Source organism: Ictidomys tridecemlineatus, chromosome 11 (assembly GCF_052094955.1).
Source record: "Ictidomys tridecemlineatus isolate mIctTri1 chromosome 11, mIctTri1.hap1, whole genome shotgun sequence".
NCBI lineage: Eukaryota > Metazoa > Chordata > Mammalia > Rodentia > Sciuridae > Ictidomys > Ictidomys tridecemlineatus.
The window spans coordinates 48,570,710-48,596,359 of NC_135487.1; the positions used below are offsets into that span (position 1 = coordinate 48,570,710).

The 25,650-nt window shown below is 32.0% G+C and overlaps 2 protein-coding genes across 19 annotated transcripts in view; one reads left to right on the top strand and one right to left on the bottom strand.

The window, feature by feature from the left end:
* Dock7 (dedicator of cytokinesis 7) overlaps nucleotides 1-25,650 on the bottom strand; it is a 192,164-nt gene that overhangs the window by 110,753 nt on the left and 55,761 nt on the right. The window lies entirely within an intron of this gene.
* On the top strand, nucleotides 13,898-22,121 carry Angptl3 (angiopoietin like 3). The gene is made up of 7 exons (XM_005337706.4): nucleotides 13,898-14,451; nucleotides 15,090-15,200; nucleotides 17,229-17,343; nucleotides 18,637-18,750; nucleotides 19,157-19,252; nucleotides 21,288-21,554; nucleotides 21,894-22,121. Exons 1-7 carry the CDS (start codon nucleotides 13,957-13,959, stop codon nucleotides 22,076-22,078), a joined length of 1,383 nt encoding a protein of 460 aa, XP_005337763.2. The 5' UTR covers nucleotides 13,898-13,956; the 3' UTR covers nucleotides 22,079-22,121.

The window sequence follows — 25,650 nt, forward strand, 5'->3', positions numbered from 1 at the left end:
AGTTTAAAAAAGAGAGAGAGAGAGAAAGTAAGTTAATTTACCTGAAGACTAGTGTTTAGAGCTAAAAAATAAGACTTCAAGAATAATAATACCCTACTAATCAACTGCTTGGGCAATGAATATAGGTCTAAATTTTCTGGAGGGTGGTAGGGCAATATAGAAATTTTAAATGGATCTTTGACTCAATGAACCCACCTCAATTAGTGAACAGTGATAATCAATGCCTAAACCCACGTGCACCCAACTATGCACGTGTATAAAGGGGTATCTTGAAAGTAATTCATTATAACATTATTCATAATTATAAATAATTATATTGAAACATAATGTTTATTAGTATGTTAAACATCCCTAATCTAAAAATCCAAAATCCAGATCTGATACTTTTGAGCACTGACATGATGCCATAAGTCTGATGGTTCAATGTACAAAAATTTGTTTCATGCATAAAATTATGTAAAATATTATATAAAATTACCTTCTAGCTATGTGTCTAAAGTATGTATTAAACATAGATGAATTTCATGTTTAGACTTGGGTTCCATCCCCTAACATATTTCATATGTACATATGTACATGTAAATATTCCAAAATTTTTTAAAAAATTAAAATCTGAAAAACTTCTGATGGTAAGCATTTCAGATAAAGGATCCTCAATTTGTAATGAACTGGCTGATTAAGCTAAGATAAATCAATAAGAAGGTATACTATGGAGTCTCCAGAATGATGATATGTACCAGTATTAATCAATGTAGAAATGAATACCTACTGTGATGAATGGAGATACCAAAGTAGGATATATAGTGACATTACTGTATTTACGGAAAATTCTCTGTGGGCATCTGTGTGTAATGTGGTAGGGGAGGGAAAGGAAGAAAGAGAAAATGAATAAAATTATATTTCTAAAAAAATAATAATGATGACTTTAGTTTCTTTTTTAGTTAACAGTGATGGCCTAAATTTATTTTTTATACTTTTTCATTTTATTTAAATTATTACAGTGAAAATACATGACCTTTGCAATTTAAAAGGCAATAAAGCAATTTCAATGATGGAGGATGGAACTGCCTTTGACAAGGAACATATACTCTAGAAGTACTAAAGATTAAGAAGAGTCAGTTGTACTCAAAACAATCAAAAGTCTACGTCAAGTGCTGTCCATGGGTTACATGTGGGTCACCACACATGGAGCCTAGTTGGAGAAACATCTGGTGTCTGGGAATGGCCAGTGGACATTTTCTCTGGTCAATGCCCAGGGACAATGAATTTCTATCCTGCTCTACAGTGGCCCTCACATCATCTGAGATGGGTATGACCTGCCAAGATCAATTAACCTGCTGACTGCAAGACATCATGAAGCAAAACTCTGCCCTTGAAACCTTATCCCTCCCTTTGATGTACTCCCTTAAATAAACCACTGGAACCATCTTTTCTTTGTCTAGCTCCAGCACCCATGTGGACTAGACATATCAGGGGCTTCACTATTGTAAATATATTTCTGACTATTCTTGTTTTGTTATTCACTAATTATTTGAGACTTTTAGTTTTAGGCTGGCTTATATCCTCCTGGGCAATGACACACTAGCCCCGTGAAGTGTAAAAGGCAAATATGAAAATATTATGACTGGTCAGTCTGCTAATCAAAAAAATCTAGAGATCAAAAACGATCATGAGGGGCTGAGGATATAGCTCAGTTGGTAGAGCCTCACATGTACAAGGCCATGAATTCAATCCCCAGCACTCCCACCACCACCACCATACACACACACAAAGATGATTATGACTAAAAACTAAAGTCATCAAATAAAATCTGTACACGGAATATCTGACTTCCCAACAAATGTCATACATAATAGTTGGGCACTAGTAAAGTAAGATTAAGAGGCCATTCCCTAGTTTTGAGGAACATACAGCCCAATGGGACAAAACTGCCTATAAACAGACTATTCCAAAAAAATTAGTGTTATGAGAGAGGTATTCAGAAGCTTTAGGAGGAAAAAATAAGTACTAACCTCTCTGAATAAAGCATATTGGTTTGTGTCATTTTTTTCTCCAGAACATAGATTTTAATGACTGCATCCCTTTATTGTTATTTACCATATTCTTAATTAAATCTAAAGCCTTGGTCATATTTAGATTTAATTTTTTTAGCAAGATACTTCATAAAGGATATCATGCTTTTTTCTACCAGAAAGAAATGCTTGGTTCTTTTTGTGTGTGCAATTAGTGAACAGTGATGATCAATGCCTAAATCCATTAATCCACTAAGGGTTGCTAAAAGGTAATTTTATCATTCCTTCTTTATTTAACATCTGGGACACCTCTGTAAAGGGCACTTTCCCTCACTTACTATTTGCTTTGCCTGAGAGCCATTATATGACAGTCATGAATAAATGTTTAATTCTTTTCCATTATTTTCCAGTTTTCAAAGCAATAAGTGGGTATATCACAACCCTCTAAAAGGGATCAAGCACTCTTTAAAAAAAAAAAGCAACTTTATTTACTTATAGATTAAGTTTTCTTAATGGGCTTCAATACATTCCAGTTATTATCCTTATGAATATTCAAAGTGTCCCACCTTTGGCAAATAAAAAACAACTGAAACTGATTGTAGACTTAGTTATAGAGGTATTTGAGAACTTCTTCCTCTTTCTAATGATAAGACAATCCAGGTTCTTCTTGTACATTTTCTTCACTGACCTGGAATCTGTCATTTCTCTAACAAACTATGGTTCTTTTAAGTAATAAACATTTTTTTCAAACCACTTGAATCATTCATTGTGGTTTAGTCATTTTTATTTTTAGGACATTTAAATACAAAAAGAAGAAAAATACTTTTATTTTATTTTATTTTTATTTTTTTTTTTAGAGTGAGAGAGGAGAGAGAGAGAGAGAATTTTTTTTAATATTTATTTTTTAGTTCTCGGCGGACACAACATCTTTGTTGGTATGTGGTGCTGAGGATCAAACCCGGGCCGCACACATGCCAGGCGAGCGCGCTACCGCTTGAGCCACATCCCCAGCCCCAAGAAAAATACTTTTAACATTAAATAAGTTCTGAGTCCATATTTATTTTATCAATTCAAATCAGAACTATAAAGTATGTACTTAATTGTTTTTTAAATATTTTTATTAGTTATAGATGGACAATGCCTTCATTTTATTTATTTTTTATGTAGTGCTGAGAATCTAACCCAGTGCCTCACACATGCGAGGCAAGTGCTTTACCACTGAGCCACAATCCCAGCCCTGTACTTAATATTTTTTATATTGTATCTACAATCTTTCCTATGCCAAGAATCATCTTCGAAGACATCAGTATGACAGAATTAGAATTATGTCACTTAATTTGTGTATTCCAAAGTTCTGTGGTCAGACAGGGTTAAGCCTGACAAAAACTCGGACATGGTAGCCACAGTCTAGAAGGGAAACTAAATGATGTAGAAACCAAAGGAAGAAAAGAAGAACAAAACAGGTAATATCAAATGCTATTCAGAGGCCAGGCATGGTGGTGCATACCTGTAATGCCAGCGACTCAGGAAGCTGAGGCAGGAAGATTATGATTTCAAGGTTAGCCTCAGCAACTTTAGAAAGGCCCTAAGTAACTTAGTGAGATCTTGTCCCCCAAAAAGGCAGGGGGGAGTGGGTGCTGGGGTCTTGGCTCAGTAGTAAAGCTCCCTTCAATTCAATCCCCAGTATCAAAAAACCTAAAACAAAAAACAAATGCTACTCAGGGGCCAAATGAGATAAAAACTGAAAAACATCCATGGGATTTAGCAACATGAAAATCATTCATAATCTCACATTGAAAACAGATAAAAGTAGGTTCAGGAGTAAGCAGGGGAGGTAAGCAAATTAAATAAGTAAGTAAAATTCTTAAAAGTGTTGCTCAGAAGGGGAAAGAGATAATTCAATAACTAGGTACAGAAAATGGGCACTTCTTGAAGTCTTTTAAGGTTGGAAAATTTAGAGTTTGATTAAATTCTAATGAAAAGAATTCAATTGAGACAGAGTTTGGAAATATTAGAACAAGAAAGTAAGATTCCCAAGATAACAGAACAAGAAAGTAAGATTCCTAAGATGGTGAAAGAACAGTATCCAAAGTATATAATAATGTCTCAACATTCATTATGTCTATAATTCCTTATAACAAACATGTACTTAGTTTCCAAAGTGTGCTCGGTAGTGACAATACAGAGTAAAAGATGAAATCCTTGACCTCAAAGAATTCATCGTCCAAAAGGAAAATCAGAAAAAGCAGATAAATACAATGTAGTATAATAAGTACTGTGAACAAAGAATGACACTAAAGCCCACCTGTGGATGAAATAATCTGCCCACAAATTTCAATGAGTAAGTTTCAAGATAAAACAGACATGTAAAACACACAGAAAAGTAAAATATACCAGCCATGCCCCTGTAATTTGATTACATAATCTGTCATAATCTTGTTCATTTATGTATTACTTAATTTTAAAAACATAACTTCTCTAATAGAGCCCAAACTCCATGAGGGCAAGACCTTGTATATCTATTTAACTGCTATATTCCCCATGTCCAAAATGATACTTCATATTTACTGATAAATGAGTGAATGAGTAGTACAGAACGCACATGAAATTTAGTGATTTAATATTTCTAGGAATTGAAATTCCAGCATAAATAGAAACGAACTGAACATTATCTATAAACTATGTTTGATTTTCACTATAAGCAATGCAATTTTAAACTCAACTTATCTGAAGAAGGCATGCGATTGAATCCAGATTATTTTCCCTTTGACTAAGAACACTACTAATAAATTCCCAAATGAACCAGTAAATCTTCACTCTGTATTTCAAAATATTCCATCAAAGTAATTTCAAATCAGCAAAGATAAGGCAGATTAAAGAAAAATGTTAAAGATAGATAACTAGACACTTAGGGGAGAAAAGACAAATTTATATTGCATTCCCTATTGCAATAAATTCCAAATTAATCAAAGGCTTAAATAATAAAATCATAAAGCAGTAGAAGAGCTTTACAGAAACCCGATGTTATAGGCAAGAAAGCCATTTCTTCACATAGCCACAAAAAGCATAAAACAGGGATACCCAAGATGGCAGAATAGAGGATGAAACTAAGAAAGCCGATAGGCAGCTTCTCCACAAGGTGGGTGAACATAAAAAGGGCAGGGGAAACTTTACTGGAACCTAAAACTGGACATTCAAAGCAGACCAGGGACACAGGACATTGGAAATAATAAAATAAGGAAAAAGTCCCCAGCAGCCACATTGCCACAGCTCATCCAGAAGCTCCAGCCAGAGTGGTCCCTCCATGAGCATTATGTAGAAGAGTAAGGGAATTAAAGGAAACTGCATTTTTTGGAGTCCGAAAAGTGTCTGGGTATGGAGCATTTAGAGATCAAAGACATTGCCCAACAAACCTGAAGGACTACTTGCTGCACAATATCTGTGTGTAGGAAAAGAAGTCACCATCTCTCCAGACAGCGTGTGGAGGACAAAGGAAGGAACCATTTTGAAGCTGCAGTGTGGAGGATGGCAACTGAGGGAACAAATTCCTAACAAACCCAAGTTTGGCCCAAAATACAGGCCCAGTAAACACACACTGCATGGCACAGAGTGTGCTTAAGTGACCAAAAGAAAATCAAACATGTAGAGAGGTTTACATGGGATACAATGGGTTGTGGAAACACACCTGGCTCTACACTCCCCCTCCACAATCTTTTCAATGAAATAATGTCAGAAAATTTCCCAAATCTAAAGAATAAAATGGAAAATCAAATAAAAGACCTGAAATGTACAAAATTGCAACAGACCCACATTAAGGCACATTATAATGAAAATATCTAGCATATAGAATACGGACAGAATTTTAAAGGTTGCAAGAGAAGATCATCAAATTACATATTAGGGGAAACAAATACAAACCTCATCTGATTTCTCAACCCAGACCCTCAAAGCTAGGAGGTCCTAGAACAACATATACCAAGCTCTGAAAGAAAATAGATGCTAACCAAGGATCCTATATCCAGCAAAATTAAGTTTCAGATTTGAAGATGAAATAAAAACCTTCCATGACAAACAAAAATTAAAAGAATTCAGAACAAGAAACCCTGCAATTCAGAATATTCTCCACAAAATATTCCATAGGATGAAATGAAAAAGAAAAAAAAAAGTGAAAACCAGCAAAGGAAGAACTAACCTAAAGGAATAGTCAATCAAAGGAGAAACTAATTCAAATTAAAAACTAGAAACAAACCAAAATAACCAGGAATACAAATCATATCTCAATAATAACCTTGAATGCTAATGACCTTAACTCAGATTGGCCTTAACTCCAATCTGTCAGAGACTGACAGATTGGATTAAAAAAACAAGACTCAAAAATATGCTGTCTGCAAGAGACTCACCTCATAGGCAAAAACCCAGAAACTGAAGGTGAAAGGATGGGAAAACACACAACACTCACATAGATCACATAAACAAGCAAGGGTTTCAATCCTCATATCAGATAAAGTGGACTTCAAGCCAAAGATAGTCAGAAGGGACAAAGAAGGACATTTCACACTGCTTAAAGGAATTATTAAATATCAACATGACATATCAATCATAAATATTTATGCCTCAAACAATGGAGCATCTACGTACATCAAACAAACTCTTTTCAAGAAGCAAAGTGGCAGGATATAAAATCAACACACATAAATCAAAGGCATTCCTGTATATCAGCAACAAAACTTCTGAAATGGAAATGAGGAAAACCACTCCATTCACAATATCCTCAAAGAAAATAAAATACTTGGGAATCAACCTAACAAAAGAGGTGAAAGATTTATACAATGAAAACTACAGAACCCTAAAGAGAGAGATAGAAGAAGATCTTAGAAGATGGAAAAATATACCCTGTTCATAGATAGGCAGAACTAACATCATCAAAATGGCGGTATTACCAAAAGTTCTCTACAGGTTTAATGCGATGCCAATTAAAATCCCAACGGCATGTCTTGTAGAAATAGATAAAGCAATCATGAAATTCATATGGAAAAATAAAAGACCCAGAATAGCAAAAGCAATTCTAAGCAGGAAGTGTGAATCTGGAGGTATAGCGATACCAGAGTTCAAACTGTACTACAAAGCAATAGTAACAAAAACAGCATGGTACTGGTACCAAAACAGGCAGGTGGACCAATGGTACAGAATAGAGGACACAGAAACCAATCCACAAAATTACAACTTTCTTATATTTGATAAAGGGGCTAAAAGCATGCAATGGAGGAAGGATAGCATCTTCAACAAATGGTGCTGGGAAAATTGGAAATCCATATGCAACAAAATGAAACTGAATTCCTTTCTCTCGCCATGCACAAAAGTTAACTCAAAATGGATCAAGAAGCTAGATATCAAATCAGAAACACTTCGTCTGATAGAAGAAAAAGTTGGCTACGATCTACATACTGTGAGGTCAGGCTCCAAATTCCTTAATAGGACGCCCATAGCCCAAGAGTTAACAACAAAAATAAATAAATGGGACTTACTTAAACTAAAAAGTTTTTTCTCAGCAAAAGAAACAATAAGAGAGGTAAATAGAGAGCCTACATCCTGGGAACAAATTTTCACCCCTCACACTTCAGATAGAGCCCTAATATCCAGAATATACAAAGAATTCAAAAAATTAAACAATAAGATAACAAATAACCCAATCAACAAGTGGGCCAAGGACCTGAACAGACACTTCACAGAGGAGGACATACAATCAATCAACAAGTACATGAAAAAATGCTCACCATCTCTAGCAGTCAGAGAAATGCAAATCAAAACCACCCTAAGATACCATCTCACTCCAGTAAGATTGGCAGCCATTATGAAGTCAACCAACAATAAGTGTTGGCAAGGATGTGGGGAAAAGGGTACACTTGTACACTGCTGGTGGGACTGCAAATTGGTAAGGCCAATTTGGAAAGCAGTATGGAGATACCTGGGAAAGCTGGAAATGGATCCACCATTTGACCCAGCTATCGCCCTCCTCGGATTATTCCCTGAGGATCTTAAAAGAGCGTACTATAGGGATACTGCCACATCAATGATCATAGCCGCACAATTCACAATAGCTAGACTGTGGAACCAACCTAGATGCCCTTCAGTAGATGAATGGATAAAAAAAAAATGTGGCATCTATACACAATGGAGTACTACGCAGCACTAAAAAATGACAAAATCATAGAATTTGCAGGGAAATGGATGGCAATAGAGCAGATTATGCTAAGCGAAGCTAGCCAATCCTTAAAAAACAAATGCCAAATGTCTTCTTTGATATAAAGAGAGCAACTAAGAACAGAACAGGGAGGAAGAGCATGAGGAAGATTAACATTAAACAAAGACGAGTGGGGGGGGAGAAAGGGAGAGAGAAGGGAAAGCATATGGAAATGGTAGGAGACCCTCAATGTTACACAAAATTACATAGAAGAGGTTGTGAGGGGAAAGGGGAGGAAACAAGGGAGAGAATTGAACAACAGCAGATGAGGTAGAGAGGGAAGATGGGAGGGGAGGGGAGGGGGGATAGTAGGGGATAGGAAAGGTAGCAGAATACAACAGTCACTAATATGCCATTATGTAAAAATGTGAGTGTGTAACTGATGTAATTCTGCAATTTGTATTTGGGGTAAAGATGAGAGTTCATAACCCAATTGAGTCAAATGTATGAAAGATGATATATCATGAGCTTTGTAATGTTTTGAACAACCAATAAAAAATATATATATGTAAAAAGAAGCAAATAGAGCACAACACAATAATACTGGGTTTGAACATTTTTATCCATATATGTGAATACAAATATGAATATATATATAAAAGCATATATTAAAATATTTAAATGGATATGGATTTGTATATTGTTATTATTCTTTTGAGATGGATGTTTACAATTTTGGTAAGACACAGGATATGATTATATAACTGAATATATATGAAAATTTATGGGTAGGATTTTGGTTGTCATTAGGGTACATATATATATACATATATATGAACATATGAGCATATACAGAATATATATGTAAAAATACATATGGATATTCAAACTAAAAAAAAATTTAAAAAGGAAGGGTCTGAAACTAAAAGTTATATAAAAGAACTTTGTAGGTACGGAAATATTTTAGAATGGAAAATTAAAGGAGAAAAATGTTTCTTGATGAGAAAGTATTTTGTCTGATAAAGTAATATTCTTGGGCTAAAATCTAAGATGAAAGAGGACAAAACTAAGGACGTAAATCTGTGAATGCCTAAGTAAGTCACAAAAGGTTTGGAGAATGTAGATCTCAAAAAGTTTATGTTTGTAATTAAATTGGCCATAATTAGCACAGTCAGTTAAAGTTATTTGAACTTTGATGTACTGATATGATGCAAAGTCTGAAAACCTGATCTGCTCTTATCTATCGATAAATTTCTTGTATTTGTTAGGTTTTATAATTTGGGGAAACAACGTCTTGAAGGAATTAGGATTTGTACCTGTTTTAAAGTTTTAAAGGATTACTTTGTGACTGGTTAAACAACAACTGTTATTTAAGTTATAACAATAATGAAAGTTTATATAAGCTTACTGGCAGGACAACCAATATACATTGCATCTGACATACAAGAGCCACACTGTCATTTGAAGACCTGTCTTATATCTGTTTGCCTTTAACTAAGTCAATTTCTGATTATTAACACTATTTGATAAATGTATTAGAGATTTAAGGCTATCCTTTGATTTTTTGTTAACCCATGCAGACTTGTGATTATTGTTACTGTACATTCTGGATTTTAAATTATACTTTAAAAGTTAATAAAATATCATGAAACTTAAAATTTAAAGCTTCTATACAGAAAGTGATACTATAAACACAAATAGAAGAAAAATGACAATTTTTAAAAAAACTATTTGTTATACATAAGACAAAGAGTGTGAGCATCCATAATATGTGATTATTAAAATTAGTTTGAAAGAGGCAAATTTTTAAAAGGAGGGCAGGATGGGGAAAGATTTATGTACATACACAACTAATTCAAAAAGAGAAAAAAATGTGGCCAAAAAAATCTAGATTTATATTTGCCTATTAGATTTATCAACATTTTTTTTGTCTTTTTCACTCAAAGCATTGATAAAAGTATATGAGAAAAAGAAACTCATATTTTCTTGGTAGTGATGTAAATTGGTAGGTTCATTGAGGATAATCTGACAAAAGCAATTATATTTAAAAGTCAACATCTATAGCCTATGTGAAAATATTTGTCCACCTACATAAAGACATATTTTCTATATATACTACTTATAATTAGAAAACCAGAAAGAATTCAAATCATCATTCATGGGAAGGTGATTAAGGTTAGATCCATCCATATAATAAAAGATTGTGTCGCCATTAAAAAGAGCACAGTATACCTTAAGGCACCCATATGGAAATAGATTTTAAATATTTAGGTCTTGAATTTTTATAAATACATATACACATATATGAAATAAGTTAGATGTAAGATCCCATTTGTGTTTTTAAAACACAAAACATTAGTAGTGAAGAGTCAGGATTTTCATTTTTTATACATTTCTAAAATATCTTTTGAGTTTTCACAATTAGTACTTCCAGCATTTAAAAAAAAAAAACTGGGCTGGAGGTATGGTTTAGTGGTAGAGTGCTTGCCTAGCAAGTACAAGTCCCTCAGTTCAATCCCCTGCATTACAAAAAATAAATAATTAAAAATTAACATTTATTAATAGTGAACATAAAAACCGTAAGATAAATAAATTACTCCCTCAAACTTCTGGATCTACACTAATAAGAAAGTCTACTGAAAAAACTGATTACTTCATATGTAACTGGCTCTGAGATACTACACTGTAACCACAAATTTTGAACACACAGTATAAAAAATTTGAAATAATTAATACTTTTTTTTAAAAGAGAGAGAGAGAGAGAGAGAGAGAGAGAGAGAGAGAGAGAGAGAGAGAGAGAATATTTTTATTTTTTTTTTTTAGTTTTCGGCGGACACAACATCTTTGTATGTGGTGCTGAGGATCGAACCCGGGCCGAACGCCAGGGTGCTACCGCTTGAGCCACATCCCCAGCCCCCCTAATTAATACTTCTACACTGATCACATGTTGCAATGATCATTTTTTAATGTACTGGATTAACTAAAATATGTTACTAAAATTAACCTGTTTCTTTAGATTTTTATTTACATGGTTACCAAAAATTTTTAACTATAGATGATCCCCAATTTAAATATAAGTTAAACTTTAATTATCTGTTCACTTATTTCCAGCATCACTACCCTTGTGCTTCAGGGCTGTCATTAAGTAAAATAAGGGTTATGTAAACACATGCTCTGGGATACATACCATAACAGTGGATACAATAAACTAAGACAGCTGAGGTAGCACATACAGCAGACAGTGTGCACAAAGGGATGATTCACATCCTGATGGGATGCAGTAAGCCAGCACCAGATTTCATCATGCTACTACTAAAAATGGTGTACACTTTAAAGTAATGACTTGGTGATTTCTGGAATTTTTCCTGTAATATTTCTGCACCACAGGCGACTGTGAAAAATTGAAATGTAAGGAAAAAAATCATGTATAAGGGTTGTTCTACTCCTCTAATTCAAAATCAAACTGACATGACTAAAGATGAAGAAACTGAAGAAATACAATGTATAAAAAAACAAAAACTACCTTGTATTTTATTTGGAGTCCACCTCCATAAGATTGCATAACCTGGAAAAGCAAAAGGACTTTGCTTTGCTTGGAAGTTAAACAATTTAGGCTGCTAAATGTCCTAAAATTCTATGTACCTAGGAAATTTTGTACACTGATTAGATACTACAAATCCTTAAATCAGGATCTAACTTTGCTTAATAATATTTTATTTTCTTTGACAGAATTTTTTATTTTTATAAATTACTGGTCATATTTGATCAAGGTTCTATTTAAATAAGCACAAGTTCAAGCAAAGATTAGATTCTGTCTTTAACAATGTGTAGTCAGGCAGAAGACACTGAGAGATAGGTATAATATCATTTATAAAGTTACTATTTTCTTTACATTTTTCCATGTTAGTTAATGTTAGTTAATATCTAATAATGTATAGATTATTAGATATTAGATATTAACTAATAATTATTAGTTATAGTGATTATTACTCAGCAGGCAATATTAAGTGCTTTGAAAATATTCTTAATCTTTATACAACCCTATAAAGTAGGTATTATCTTTACTCAACACATTAAAAAAAACAGAGATGCTAAGTAATTTGACCAAGAGTAACAAAGCTGAAAAATAACAGAGCAAGTATTCTAATTTAAGGAGTCCTGCTTCAGAATCACACTCTTTAATCATTTGGTATATTTAGTATCTAATATATCTAATCCCTTAATACTAAATCATCAAAAGAAAGGGCCTCTATTTTTCAGCAGGTAGAGAATTTTGAGAATGGTTCATTTTATAAAAAAAATGCTTGGCAACTTAAAATTTAAACTGAAATTCATTTTGTCAATACTTTTCTCTTTGTTAAAAAGGTATTAACTTTATGAAATTTTTGTTTTAATTAGATAGTTGATTATATATACACCAACATACACCAGCTAAAAGTTTCATGTGACTTATTAATACTAACATGGCTAAGTTCTTCTTATTTGCCAAACACTGTTTGAAATACTCCATACTTAAAAAAAAAATTCTCATAACTCTGTGAATTACATACTATAATTACCCCAAGTTTACAGAAGAAAATACTAAAGTATGGGGACATTAAATAATTTGGCCAAGCCCAGACATCTACAGCTGGCTTTTGAAGTGAGACCATAGTCTGATTTTAGAATCCATATTCTTAGTAAATTAAATCTATAAATTTATTTTCTCAAAAAGCACTTAATATGAACACTCAATAAATAGGCACAAGTTCAAGCAAAGATTAGATTCTGCCTTTAAATAAAGAAATAAAGAAAATAAATTAAGAAATAACTTACAATTTAGCATTTAATATTTTTTCTTTTAACACTAATTTAGAACAGTGGAACATTTATTTTTAGACCTATTATTAATCTTTTGTTTGGGTTAAATTTATATTATCAAAATTGTTGTTAAGCTCACCACAGAAAACCTGAGAAGAATTTATGATGGGAAAATTGTTTCTGACTTTGGAAGAATTTAAGAATTAATTCTAGTTCGACTTTAGAAGACCATACATATTTATTGGTAAGTACTTCAGTAGATATGTAGAAAAGAGTTTAGCACACAGAGATATAGAATATAATGGGGAAAGGAAGAGAAGTACCTTTATTGACATTTATTATGTATGAGATTTGTCAAATATACAAAGATGATTAAGACATATGTGAAGCAAAAAGACATATTAAAAATAATTATAGTAACAAATAAGAGAATACACAATTATGTGTTAGCTTATTCATAAACACAGCATGGGGCACCATGACACCACCTGAAGGAAATGAGGACAGCTTCCAGAGAAAGCATTTTGGGGATACATGATTGCTTCTGTAAGAATTAAAATACAATTTGGAAAATGCATACTTAACTCATTAATTTTGCCTCAATTTTGAGGATAAATTACCTGTAAAAACAAGTTCTTTTTATTTTTAAAATCATAAAATACTAATGTAAGCTTTAAAAAAAAAAGTCAACCCCTTAACACTCAAAGCACAGTTTACAATACAGCAAATAATTTGAAATTACTTATTAAGTTAGTTGCTCATTTCCTTGATTTTACTTAATATTGATGTAACTCAATGTGAAAGGTTACATTTGTGCAAGTTAACAGAGCTTAACGATTAACTATATTCCCTTGCCAACCTTACTGTTTATATGGCAAATAGTGGTATATATAAAGAAGTCTAGGTATGCTTATGGGAGAAAAATAGTTCCAAATTGCTTAAAATTGAATAATTGGGGTAAAAATGTACAAAATTAAGCTCTTTCTTTTTATAGTTCCTCTAGTTATTTGTTCCAGAATTGATCAAGACAATTCATCATTTGATTCTATATCTTCAGAACCAAAATCAAGATTTGCTATGCTAGATGATGTAAAAATTTTAGCGAATGGCCTCCTTCAGTTGGGACATGGTCTTAAAGATTTTGTCCATAAGACTAAGGGCCAAATTAATGATATATTTCAAAAACTAAACATATTTGATCAATCTTTTTATGATCTATCACTACAAACTAATGAAATCAAAGAAGAAGAAAAGGAATTAAGAAGAACTACATCCAAATTACAAGTCAAAAATGAAGAGGTAAAAAATATGTCACTTGAACTCAACTCAAAACTTGAAAGCCTCCTAGAAGAAAAAATTCTACTACAGCACAAAGTGAGATATTTGGAGGAACAATTAACTAATTTAATTCAAAATCAACCTGAAATTCAGGAACATCCAGAAGTAACTTCACTTAAGGTAAGTAGAAACCAACAACAGTTCATGATTTTTTAGTGTGGAGTTTTAAAATAATTGTAAGACATACTATTTGAAATACTTTGTTGCATTGTTGAAATACTTTATTTTTTTAAGGAAATATAACACATAGAAAATAAATTTTCCCATCATAAGTTAAAGTTGGTTTCTGCTTCCCTACTATTATATATGAAAAATAAACTTTACATTTCATATGAAAATTGCAAGTGAATTAAGTAATAAAACTTAGAACACCAGATTGTTATACTATTGGCAAATAACTGGATATAAGTAAAAAAAATTGAAGAAATTTAAATATAAAAACTATTTTTCAGTATTCCAAAGTAGATACATGTAATACAGTCTATGGTAGATTTACTATTATTAAAATATTGTGTGTAGGGTATTTCTTTTAATTGAAGTAAAGTTCAGAAAATCAAATTTTAGAGATGACACTTTTTAATGTAAGAACAAAATTATGTATTATTTTCAAAAAGCATACAAGGGAAAATGATCACCTCTATTCATTTTTCTAATCCACTGGTAGTTAAAAAAAAACAAATGGTGATAGTTTAATAAATAAAAACTTTTAACAAAAAAGAAAGAAAGAAAATTTTAACTAAACTACAAACTATGTCCAGACTTTTGTAGAACAGCAAGATAATAGCATCAAAGACCTTCTCCAGACTGTGGAAGAGCAATATAAACAATTAAACCAACAGCACAGTCAAATAAAAGAAATAGAAAATCAGGTAAGTCAATATTTAAATGGTATGTCCACAATCTAAGCATTCTAATATAAAGAAAAATAGTACAAAAACATTAATTAGTAATATTTAAAAGCCATGCATTGAGTTAAAGAAACTGGTAAGAAAATATTCCCCAAGTTTATAAAACAAATATCACCATGGATTTCAACTAAACAAACATCATTTTAGTAGGTAATACTAATTTTCAAAAAAAATTTGCCAAATACTTTTAATTTCCATAATTACCTTTATATTAAATATTACTTTCTAAATTCTTTTTTATTATAAATTTTTGTTATTATTCAACGCACCCACTCACAAAAGCGAAATGGCACCATTACACAATATATATTCTATTTATACATTAAATACACAATAGTGTCCTCCCCATCCCTTAGTAAACTACAGACCAAAAATAATATTAATATTTGTCTTGATTCTTTTAAAAGAAAGGCCACTTTAACTTTTATTATATTATTCTTGTTATTGCTATTAATATCCTACTATACCTAATTTGTAAGTTAAAATTTGTCACAGGCATGTACATACAGGGAAAAAATTGTATATAGAGGGTTTGTCATTATCTGCCATTTCAGGCATTCATTGGGAGGTCCTAGAAGATAAGATAATGGATTTCATGGATAAAGGGAAATTCTGTATAGAGAAATCAAAGCAAATTTCTGGTTGGAAGAAGTCCCTGATCATCTAACTTCTCAAATTTAAATTATAAAATCAAAATTCAAAAAAGTTAAGTGACTTCAAGATCACTTTACTTAAAAGAAAAGACTAACATTCAGTAACTGAATTTTATAACAGATTCTTACAAATTAAGTTCTAGGAATGCCATTTATGCCAGTATCAAAAAATTAACAGTAGGGCTAGGGATGCAAATCAGTGGTAGAGTATTTGCCTAGCATGTCAAAGGGCTCTGGGCTAGATCCCAGCACTGCTCCCCACCCCACCACATGCAAATAATAATAATGCTAAATATTGGGACTGGGATTGTGGCTCAGTGGTAGGCATGTGTGTGAGGCACTGGGTTCGATCCTCAGCAACACATATGAATAAATAAAAAATAAAGGTATTGTGTCCAGCTATAACTAAAAAAGTATTTTAAAAAGAAAAAATAATAATGCTAAATATCATATTCTGCTTTTCTCATCATCAATAAGAAAAGCAATCAATTGCAAGCCCAGGCTTTAAATAAAATAGTATATTGAAATACATTCAAAGGTCTGCCAATTTCTACAGATGTGTTTACAGGTTAAAAACTATCCAGAGGGGCTAGGGTTGTGGCTCAATGGTAGAGCATCTGCCTAGCATGTGTGAGGCACTGGGCTCGATCGTCAGCATCACATAACAATAAATTTGAAGGAAGGTATTATGTCCACCTATAACTTTAAAAAAAAACTATCCAGAGCTGGGTGCAATGGTGCATGCCTGTAATCCCAGCAGCTGAGACAGGAGGATCACAAGTTCAAAGCCAGCCTCAGCAACTTGATGAGGCCCTAAGCAACTTAGTGAGACTCTGTCTTTACATAAAATAATTAAAAAAAAAAAAAAAAAAGAAAGAAAAGGTCTGAGAATGTTGCTCACTGGTTCAGCATCCCTGGGTTCAATCCCCAGTACCAAAACAAAAAAACTCAAAACTATCCAGAAAGCAGTGTTGTGTAGCCTTGTTCAAATTATGTGTTATGTCTTTCTGACAAATCTGAGACTCAATTAGACCTACAATCGAGAGTGATTAAATTTAAAATCTGCCTGTGTTTATGAATAGAATATTAAGTATATCTTTTATATAAATAAAGAGAACATACTAAAATATTTTAAGCAAAACTTCTGGCCTTCCTGTTTTTGTTTTTTTTCTTTTTTATGCATGCCTGGGGCTTGTTGTTATTTTCTGGTTTTGGTTTTGCCATAATATTGTGAACTGAAAGATACAAAGAAATTATACTTTTGATATCCTTAGTTCAGACTTATCCTAATTATATATTATCAACTTTTAAAAGTAGATATATATTCTTTTATCAGCTCAGAAGGACTGGAATTCAAGAACCCACAGAAAATTCACTTTCTTCCAAATCAAGAGCACCAAGAACTACTCCCCCTCTGCAGCTGAATGAAACAAAAAATACAGAACAAGATGGTAAGATCATTTGATGGGTTTTCTTCTTGAAACCATTATCATCAGAATCCTTATACTCAAATCTAGACTAACAGTAGAAGGCATATCCTCCAAATACAAAACACCAATTTAAATTGGCTCCTGGGTTTTTCTAACACTATAAAAGGAATTCTTAGGACAATAAGCAAGCTATAAATATGAACTTGATATTAGATAATATGGCATGATTATCTTAAATGTGATTATGGTATTACAATTATGAAAAGAACAACTTCAACTTCGCATTTAAGAAATGCATGCTGAAATATTTATGGGTTTGAGTCATGATGTTCGAAAACTACTTCCAAACAGCACAAACAAAATACATGGTTCATTTGTGATTGTGTGTGTGTGTGTGTGTATCTGTGTGTGAAGCATACATGGTATGATGTTACCAATGGTTGAATACAAACAAGACTATGGTGTTTTCTTCAATAATTCTTTTCATTTTTCTTTTTGCTTGAAAATTTTCATAAGAAAAACAGAAGTTGCAGGGAACAAAGTTTCCATTCTCATCTAAACTTCAACAAAATGATACATTTATGATTTACTCCTCAGTATGGTGTTTTACTTTGTTTTGAGATCGGGTCTTGCTAAATTGTCCAGGCTGGGCTCAAACTCACAATCGTCCAACCTCAGCTTCCTCAGTAACAAAAATTATAGGCATGTGCCACTACACCAGTCTCAAAACAATATATTCTTATAACATTCACTTTTTTATGTAACTCACTTAGAAAACAAAGGTCTACATTGCTAGTTTTCTCCTTGTAAATTTACTCCACATATATCTGCTAACTACCTGCTATTCACCAAGCAGGTACTAAGTTTCTGTACTTAGTTTCAAGCGCATTTCTGCCACCTAATATTCATACCATGTCTGATGATGATGATGATGATGATATTTGCTCAAAATTCTCATTTTGCCACGTTTCTTTAGAAATAATTCAGGTTGGGGGATTGGAGTCACAACTCAGTGGCAGAGTACTTGCCTAGCATGTGTGAGGCACTGAGTTCGAGTCTCAGCACCACATATAAATAAATAAAATAAAGGTCCATCAACAGCTAATAAAAATACTTTTAAAAAGAAATAATTCAGGTTGGTAATACTATTTTTATATTCCTTGCATAATATAGCCATATGGAAAAATGCCTTAGCATTCATGTTCCTGAAAAAAATTATAGTCATTACAATTCCATGAAACTGCAAGTAAAATCTCAAGTTCCAAAGATATTCTTCTTACTAAATCTTCTATGATAACATTTTGTTGATTCTAGGCATTCCTGCTGATTGTTCCGACATTTATAAAAGAGGTGAACGTACAAGTGGCATATATACCATTAGACCAAGCAACTCACAAGCTTTTGACGTCTACTGTGAAGTTAAATCAGGTAAAACCTGCCTAAGGAGAAAATGGACAGTAGTAGACAGTTCAAGTTATTCATTATCTATTAGAAAGACTAAGCCTGTTCTATTTGTGGTTAAATATATATAATACAACTATATATTACTAAAACTTGTTTATTTATTCATGTATTTATTCAATATCCTCCATTTCCTCCTTAAAAGAATCTGAAGTGACTACTGTCAATAAATTTACCAAGAAAAAATTCATTAGTTGTTCTTCCCTTAACTGTTTGGGACCATAATAAATAATATGAAGTGTATCACCATACACTTACCATATATTACCACATTAACTTACAAAGTCATCAATTAAAACCAAACTCAAAATATATTTTTATATCTGTCAACATCAATCTACTAAACATATACAATTTCACTAATTATATATAGGTAATCCATGGACCTTAATTCAACACCGAATAGATGGATCACAAAACTTCAATGAAACATGGGAGAACTACAGAAATGGTTTTGGGAGACTTGATGGTAAGATGATTTCATTCAATCATTCATTCACTTGTTAATTTAGAAATATTTTTTAAAAACCTATTATAGGGGCTTGGGTTGTAGAGCACTCGCCTAGCACATGTGAGGCCCTGGGTTCAATCCTCAGCACCACATAAAAATAAATAAATAAAGATATTGTGTCTAACTACAACTAAAATAAATTTTTTTTTAAAAAAGAACCTATTACAGACTACGCACTGAAAATACAGCAATGAAAAGTAACTGTTCCAGTCTTCATAAAACTTATTAACAAATAATTACACATTTGTTACTAATTATATTTATTATAACTGTCATTATTTGAATTAGCATTATCACAATTACATGTCTGTTCTTAATTATTCTTATCACAACTTAATTTGATGGTTTATAATTATCATAATTATAATTATTCAAGAAAAATTTGATTAAGTGCTAAGTGCTTTGATAAGTGTTGCTTATAAATGAGCTGCAAAGATAACTATTCCTAGCACTAGTTATTATATTCTTCATTAACATTTTAACTATTAATTAATTAAAAGTTAGAAGAGGACTGGGGGACTAGCTCAATGGAAGAGTATGTGCCTAACATCATGAGGTCCTGAGTGTGATCTCCAACACTATAAAACATCATGTTAATAAAATAAACAAGGGGACAGGAAACTGTCAGATATTCAGTATGAATTTTAAAATTCTAATTATTTAAATATTATAAATATATAGTATGGAATATGATTAAAATTGATTTAGTTAACTCAACATTTATTCTATTTTGATCACATAACAATATAAAATAAGCAAAAGTAATAGACACTAAAAATCCTAAAAGTACATTATAAAAGTCCATGAATCATATATAAGTGCCCACTTATAAACTGGAAAACAAGCCAGGCGTGGTGGCGCACACCTGTAATCCCAATAGTTTGGGAGGCTGATTCAAAAGAATCACCAAGTTCGAAGCCTTAGCAAGGTCCTAAGCAACTCAGTGTAGACCCTGTCTCTAAATAAAGCATAAAAAAGAGCTGGGGATGTGGCTCAGTGGTTGAGTACCCCTGAGTTTAATCCCAAGTACCAAAAAGGAAAAAGAAGAGGAAAAGAAAACAAAGTAGAAAACAAATATTATTATATCAAATTTTAAAATACTCACTACTATTTGACCATTTAAAATGTTTTATATCCAAAGTGCCAATTAAATCCTTAGTTAGAAGGTAGATTCAATGATAAGTTTAGTAGCTCCAAGTCTTCAAAGAGTGAGTGTAACCCAAATGTAAAGACTGATGGTTAAGTCCAGAATGCTTATTTATTTCTGATGAGAAAGTAAGCCATTTGTAGTAGTATTTACAATGCTTAAATGAAGCTTTCTAACAATATCAGTAAGGAAACATGGACTTTTTAAATTAAATAATTTCATAAAGATTGTGATAAAAAATAATCTATTAATAGTTGTACTACATTTTAAATTCCAAACAAAAATATATTTTTCATTACAGAGAAAAGATGTATGAGGCCCCGTGTTCAGTCTCTAGTACCACCAAAAGAGGCAGGGTATATTCTTCTTTTCTATGAAGAAAACATTTATCAAGCAAATACTACAGGCCCAGTTTATATATGGTAAAAATGGCACCATCATATTATCCAAGTCCAAGAATACTTAACAAGCCTCTTGACTATGTAGGCATTAACAAAGAGCTGACAGTAAAGCTGGTGGAACAATTTAGACATAAGATATTACTCTACCAATGACCAACCCTAAAAAATATTAAGACTATTATGGAATAGTGTCATATGTGTCAGATGTGAAACATATGGCAATACCCATTTTAGAAAAAAAGGATAATCAGACTTGAAGCAGATCTATTAATATTTTTAACATGCTTAGTGTATAAACTATCTTTGATAAAATTGTTTTTAAAAGAAATACTTTGAAGGACTCTAGAAAAAAGACATACAGCACTAAAATCACTTATTCACTTACAGCAGTTGAGGCCTGATCTGTAGCTAACAATTCACAGATTTTTAAAACTCTTCTTTTCAGGAGAATTTTGGTTGGGCCTAGAGAAAATATATTCCATAGTGAAAACATCTAATTACATTTTACAATTTGAGCTAGAAGACTGGAAAGACAACAAGCATTATATTGAGTATTCTTTTCACTTGGGAAATCATGAAACCAACTACACACTACATCTAGTTGAGATTGCTGGAAATGTCCCCAAGTCACTCCCAGAACACAGGGATTTGACGTTTTCTACGTGGGATCACAAAGCAAAAGGACACTCCAACTGTCCAGAAATGTATTCAGGTATCATTTTTTTATATCAATACTTAATTTTCACATCTTCAAAATACCTTCCTATGGTTTTAGCTATTATTCATAATGTCACAATTCTTTCAAATCTAAACCATTACCCCCCAAAAATATTAATTCTAGTTCAACTAGGTAGTTTACCTCTAATATCTTAGGAGGCTGAGATATTCTCTTTCTGGTATTATAATAAAAGTTATACAGATTATTTAAAATCAGGATACATGCATCTACAACACTGTAATGTTAACAGAAATGAAGATCTATATATGGAGAAATATAATACCAGTATATATGTGTTTGTAATCCATTAAATTGCATATCTATCTTCTTTAGGAGGCTGGTGGTGGCATCATGTATGTGGAGAAAACAACCTAAATGGAAAATATAATAAACCAAGAGCAAAATCTAAGCCAGAGAAGAGAAGAGGAATATACTGGAGGTCTCAAAATGGAAGGTTATACTCTATCAAATCAACCAAAATGTTAATCCATCCAGTAGATTCAGAAAGCTTTGAATGAACTGAAGCAAACCAAAAAGCCAATAAATTAAACATTAAACTCATCCCAAGTTACTGTGGTTTAATAATCTGGTATTAAATTCTTAATGGAAGCCTTGAGAAAATTTTCATTTTAAAGTCACTATCAATTTAAATTAAACATCATCACATCACTCAAAGAATAACATTTTTCTCAACCAAAATTCTTATGATACTGTTTATTCATATATTTTGTGATGTGGGAATAAAACTTAAATGGTTAAATCTAAATCATAAATAATGGATGAATTTTTAAATATCATTTTTAAATTAGTTATAAAAGTTACAGGCTAATTTCACAATTTCCCCAACTTAAAAAAAAAAAGTTTTCTTGTTAAAATTCTAAACATGAATCAATACAACAGACTAACAAGAGTTCTTAAATATGACAGTTAATTTTAAAATTCAGTCATAGTACATGTGGAAACCTGTAATATAAATGATAAGTCTGATGCTTTATTTTGCTACAAAATAACTTGGAGTAAATGTTTGATATGGTTTACTTAACCAAGATGAAAAACTGCATTCAAACAGGCTCAATGTCTTTTACAAATGTAGTAGATAATGATTACTAAGTCACATTGACTTTAACATCAGGTATCATTGTACCTTAACATATTTGTTAGCTTATCTATATTGTATGTATTTCATATATTTTAACACTTAATACTGTGAAAACCAATAATTTTAAATGGATTTTGTCAGAACACAATAAGAATGAATGCCTTTGAGGCATTAAGTTAAACTATAATAATAATGTATACCCCCTGGACATGCTATGAGTCTAACATGTCTGTGTAGATTTTAAGCTGAATTGACAATCATAACACATTATGGAATGTTAAAATAGCATGACAATCATGTATGTATGTTTAAATTTTAATAAAGACTCAGTCCCTAAATTTAGAAATTTAAATTCTTATAGTTTTTTAATTGACATTATAATAAACATACAACTAAGACATTTCTAACTTAAATAATTTAAAATCTAAATCTCCACAGATTATTATACATTTTTTGATCATAACATCACTTGCCAGTATTTTTTTAAATAAGTGTTTTTTTTTAAAAAAAAAAAAACTACCAAGGAGAAGTAAACTTTTAAATTAAACAGTTTTTAAAGGAGATGGTACCTAAGTTATATGGTGACTTAGCACAGGCAATATTCAGCATTGTATATACTAAATTATTAAATAAATGTCATATCTTATGTTACTTAGTAAAAAAAATGCTATATCTATGTGAATCCTACATAAATACTTCCCTCCAAAGAACACAAAAGAGTAAAGGAAAACACAGGCTATAATTTTCAGAACTGCAGCCCAAGCTATCAACATTTACATTGTTTTTAGAGCCAGATACAAAAATGGCTCCCTCACCACCACCGAAATGCAAAGCTATCAAATGCAAAATTAGCATTATATAATATGCCAGTTGCTTCCTCAGTTTTCCTTTTTTTTTTTTTTTAATTCTCATACAGTATGCTTCACTTTGTTCCTTTTAGGAATACTAGATTGGATTTTTATCCATAGAAAGCTCAGATTGAGAAATAATTATGGTAGAGAAAGAGTTTCTTCATTACAGTTCATAAAATGATGTCCTTTTGTCCTCACTACTTTGCCAAAAAGGTTTGTATTTCACCACAAACAGCTATCTAACCTAATGGGTCTTCTCAGCCTACTTTCCCTTTGATATCTCTAGAACTTACTAATATCAATATCCTCTTTTTTGTTATTATTATTATTTTGGGGGTGGGGTGATGCTAGAGATTGATCCCAGGGCCTTGTGCATGCTAGGCAAGCACTCTACCAACTGAGCTATATCCCCAATCCCTTTTTGTTATTTTAACCTTCATTTTGCTTCCATCTTCTATAGTCTTCTCAAATTCAACATATCAAATAAATTCACCAGCCACTTACTGTCTCTGTGATCCCCTTCAACCCTTTCTCTCTTCTGTTGTACACTTAACACTTTCCTCCCTAACTTCTTTATATCCATTAATATTTCTACTAAGCTCCCAGGATTTTTCACTTAACTTTGTAAACAATGTATACCATAAGCCACCAAGTCCAATACAACCTTTTTTGGAAATGTCTCTTAATCTGATAAAAACTTTTTTTCTCAAGTACACACATTTCTCATTTCAGGGTCACCTTTTACAATCCATTTATATTCTTTTCCATCCTACAATCAACACGTTTTCATGCATATGTCTTTTCTTTCCAATAACATAACTCATGGTAGTCAATTAACTCATTCATTCTTCAAAAATATATTCATTAAGCAACATTTATTAAATGTCTCTTTTACAAAACCTATCCCATCTCAATGGCTTAGGACTAAGGCAGGAGAATTGAGAGTTCGAAGTCAGCCTCAACAATTCAGCAAGGCACTAAGCAACTCAACAGGACCCTGTCTCTAACTAAAATATAAAAAAGCGCTGGGGAAGTGGCTCAGTGATTAAGTGCCTCTGGGTTAAATCCCAAGTACCAAAAACAAAAACAAAAAAAAAAACCCCTGTATTCCAAATTTGTATAATCATATATTCTCCCTTCTGTTATAGATACTTAAATTTCCTTTTGTATTTTCCCATCACTAATAACCACAGCATTGCATTTATGCACATACTACTGGGTTATTATCCAATACTGCAGCTTTCAAAACTGCAAAGAAAGGGATCAATTGGCACTTTTATCAAAGTCCAAAGTATTCTCAACACAAATCAACTAGGGCAAAATTACTCAACTGGTGCAAAATGTGCAGTTCAAGGTCATAAAAGTAGAACTAATAATCTCCCATAATAAACCTTTGTTAAATGAGGTGTCAATAACATTTTAGAAAGTACAAAATGTAATTAAGGAGTCCTTCTAAAATAACAGAAGTTTTTCTAAAGCTTAAATGTGTTTAGCCATAAGAACAATAAAATAGCTAACAAAATAAAAAGGTTTATTTGAAAGAGCAATAAACTACAATCTTAAAGATGTAAGGTCTCCGCTATTGATCTTCAAATAAACACTAGTCTCAGTTTGTACATCTAGAACATAATAATAATAATGATCTGCCAAATCTATTTCATGTAGTTTTAATCAATTCTGATTCTGTATTTTAATATAATTATGAACTATTATGTTTTAAACATATGTATATATTTTTAAAAATTGGGTCTTAGATAGCACCACATTCCTTCATGGAAATTATATTTAAAATACTCTTAATTCTTAAGAAAGCAGAACAAAACTGTTCTTTTCACAGTCTGCTGTTTCTGGAACTTTACTTCTTTCCTCTGGGACTCTAACATCTTCGATATACCTTCAAAGGCAAGCCTCTAAAAACTCCTGAGTGGTCATATTAAAATGTTAGGAAAGAGCTCTCAACTCAAGAGTTTCTCTAGTTAAACTAGAACCAATTAGATAAAAGAGTGTTATATCTAGGGCAAAATCAAAATAGCAAGTGTGACATTAGTATGAGACATCAATGAATACTAAAAGTAAAAACAAAAACCAATATCCTCTAAAACAGGGAACTATACATTTAAATGGGAAAAAAAGTTCCTTA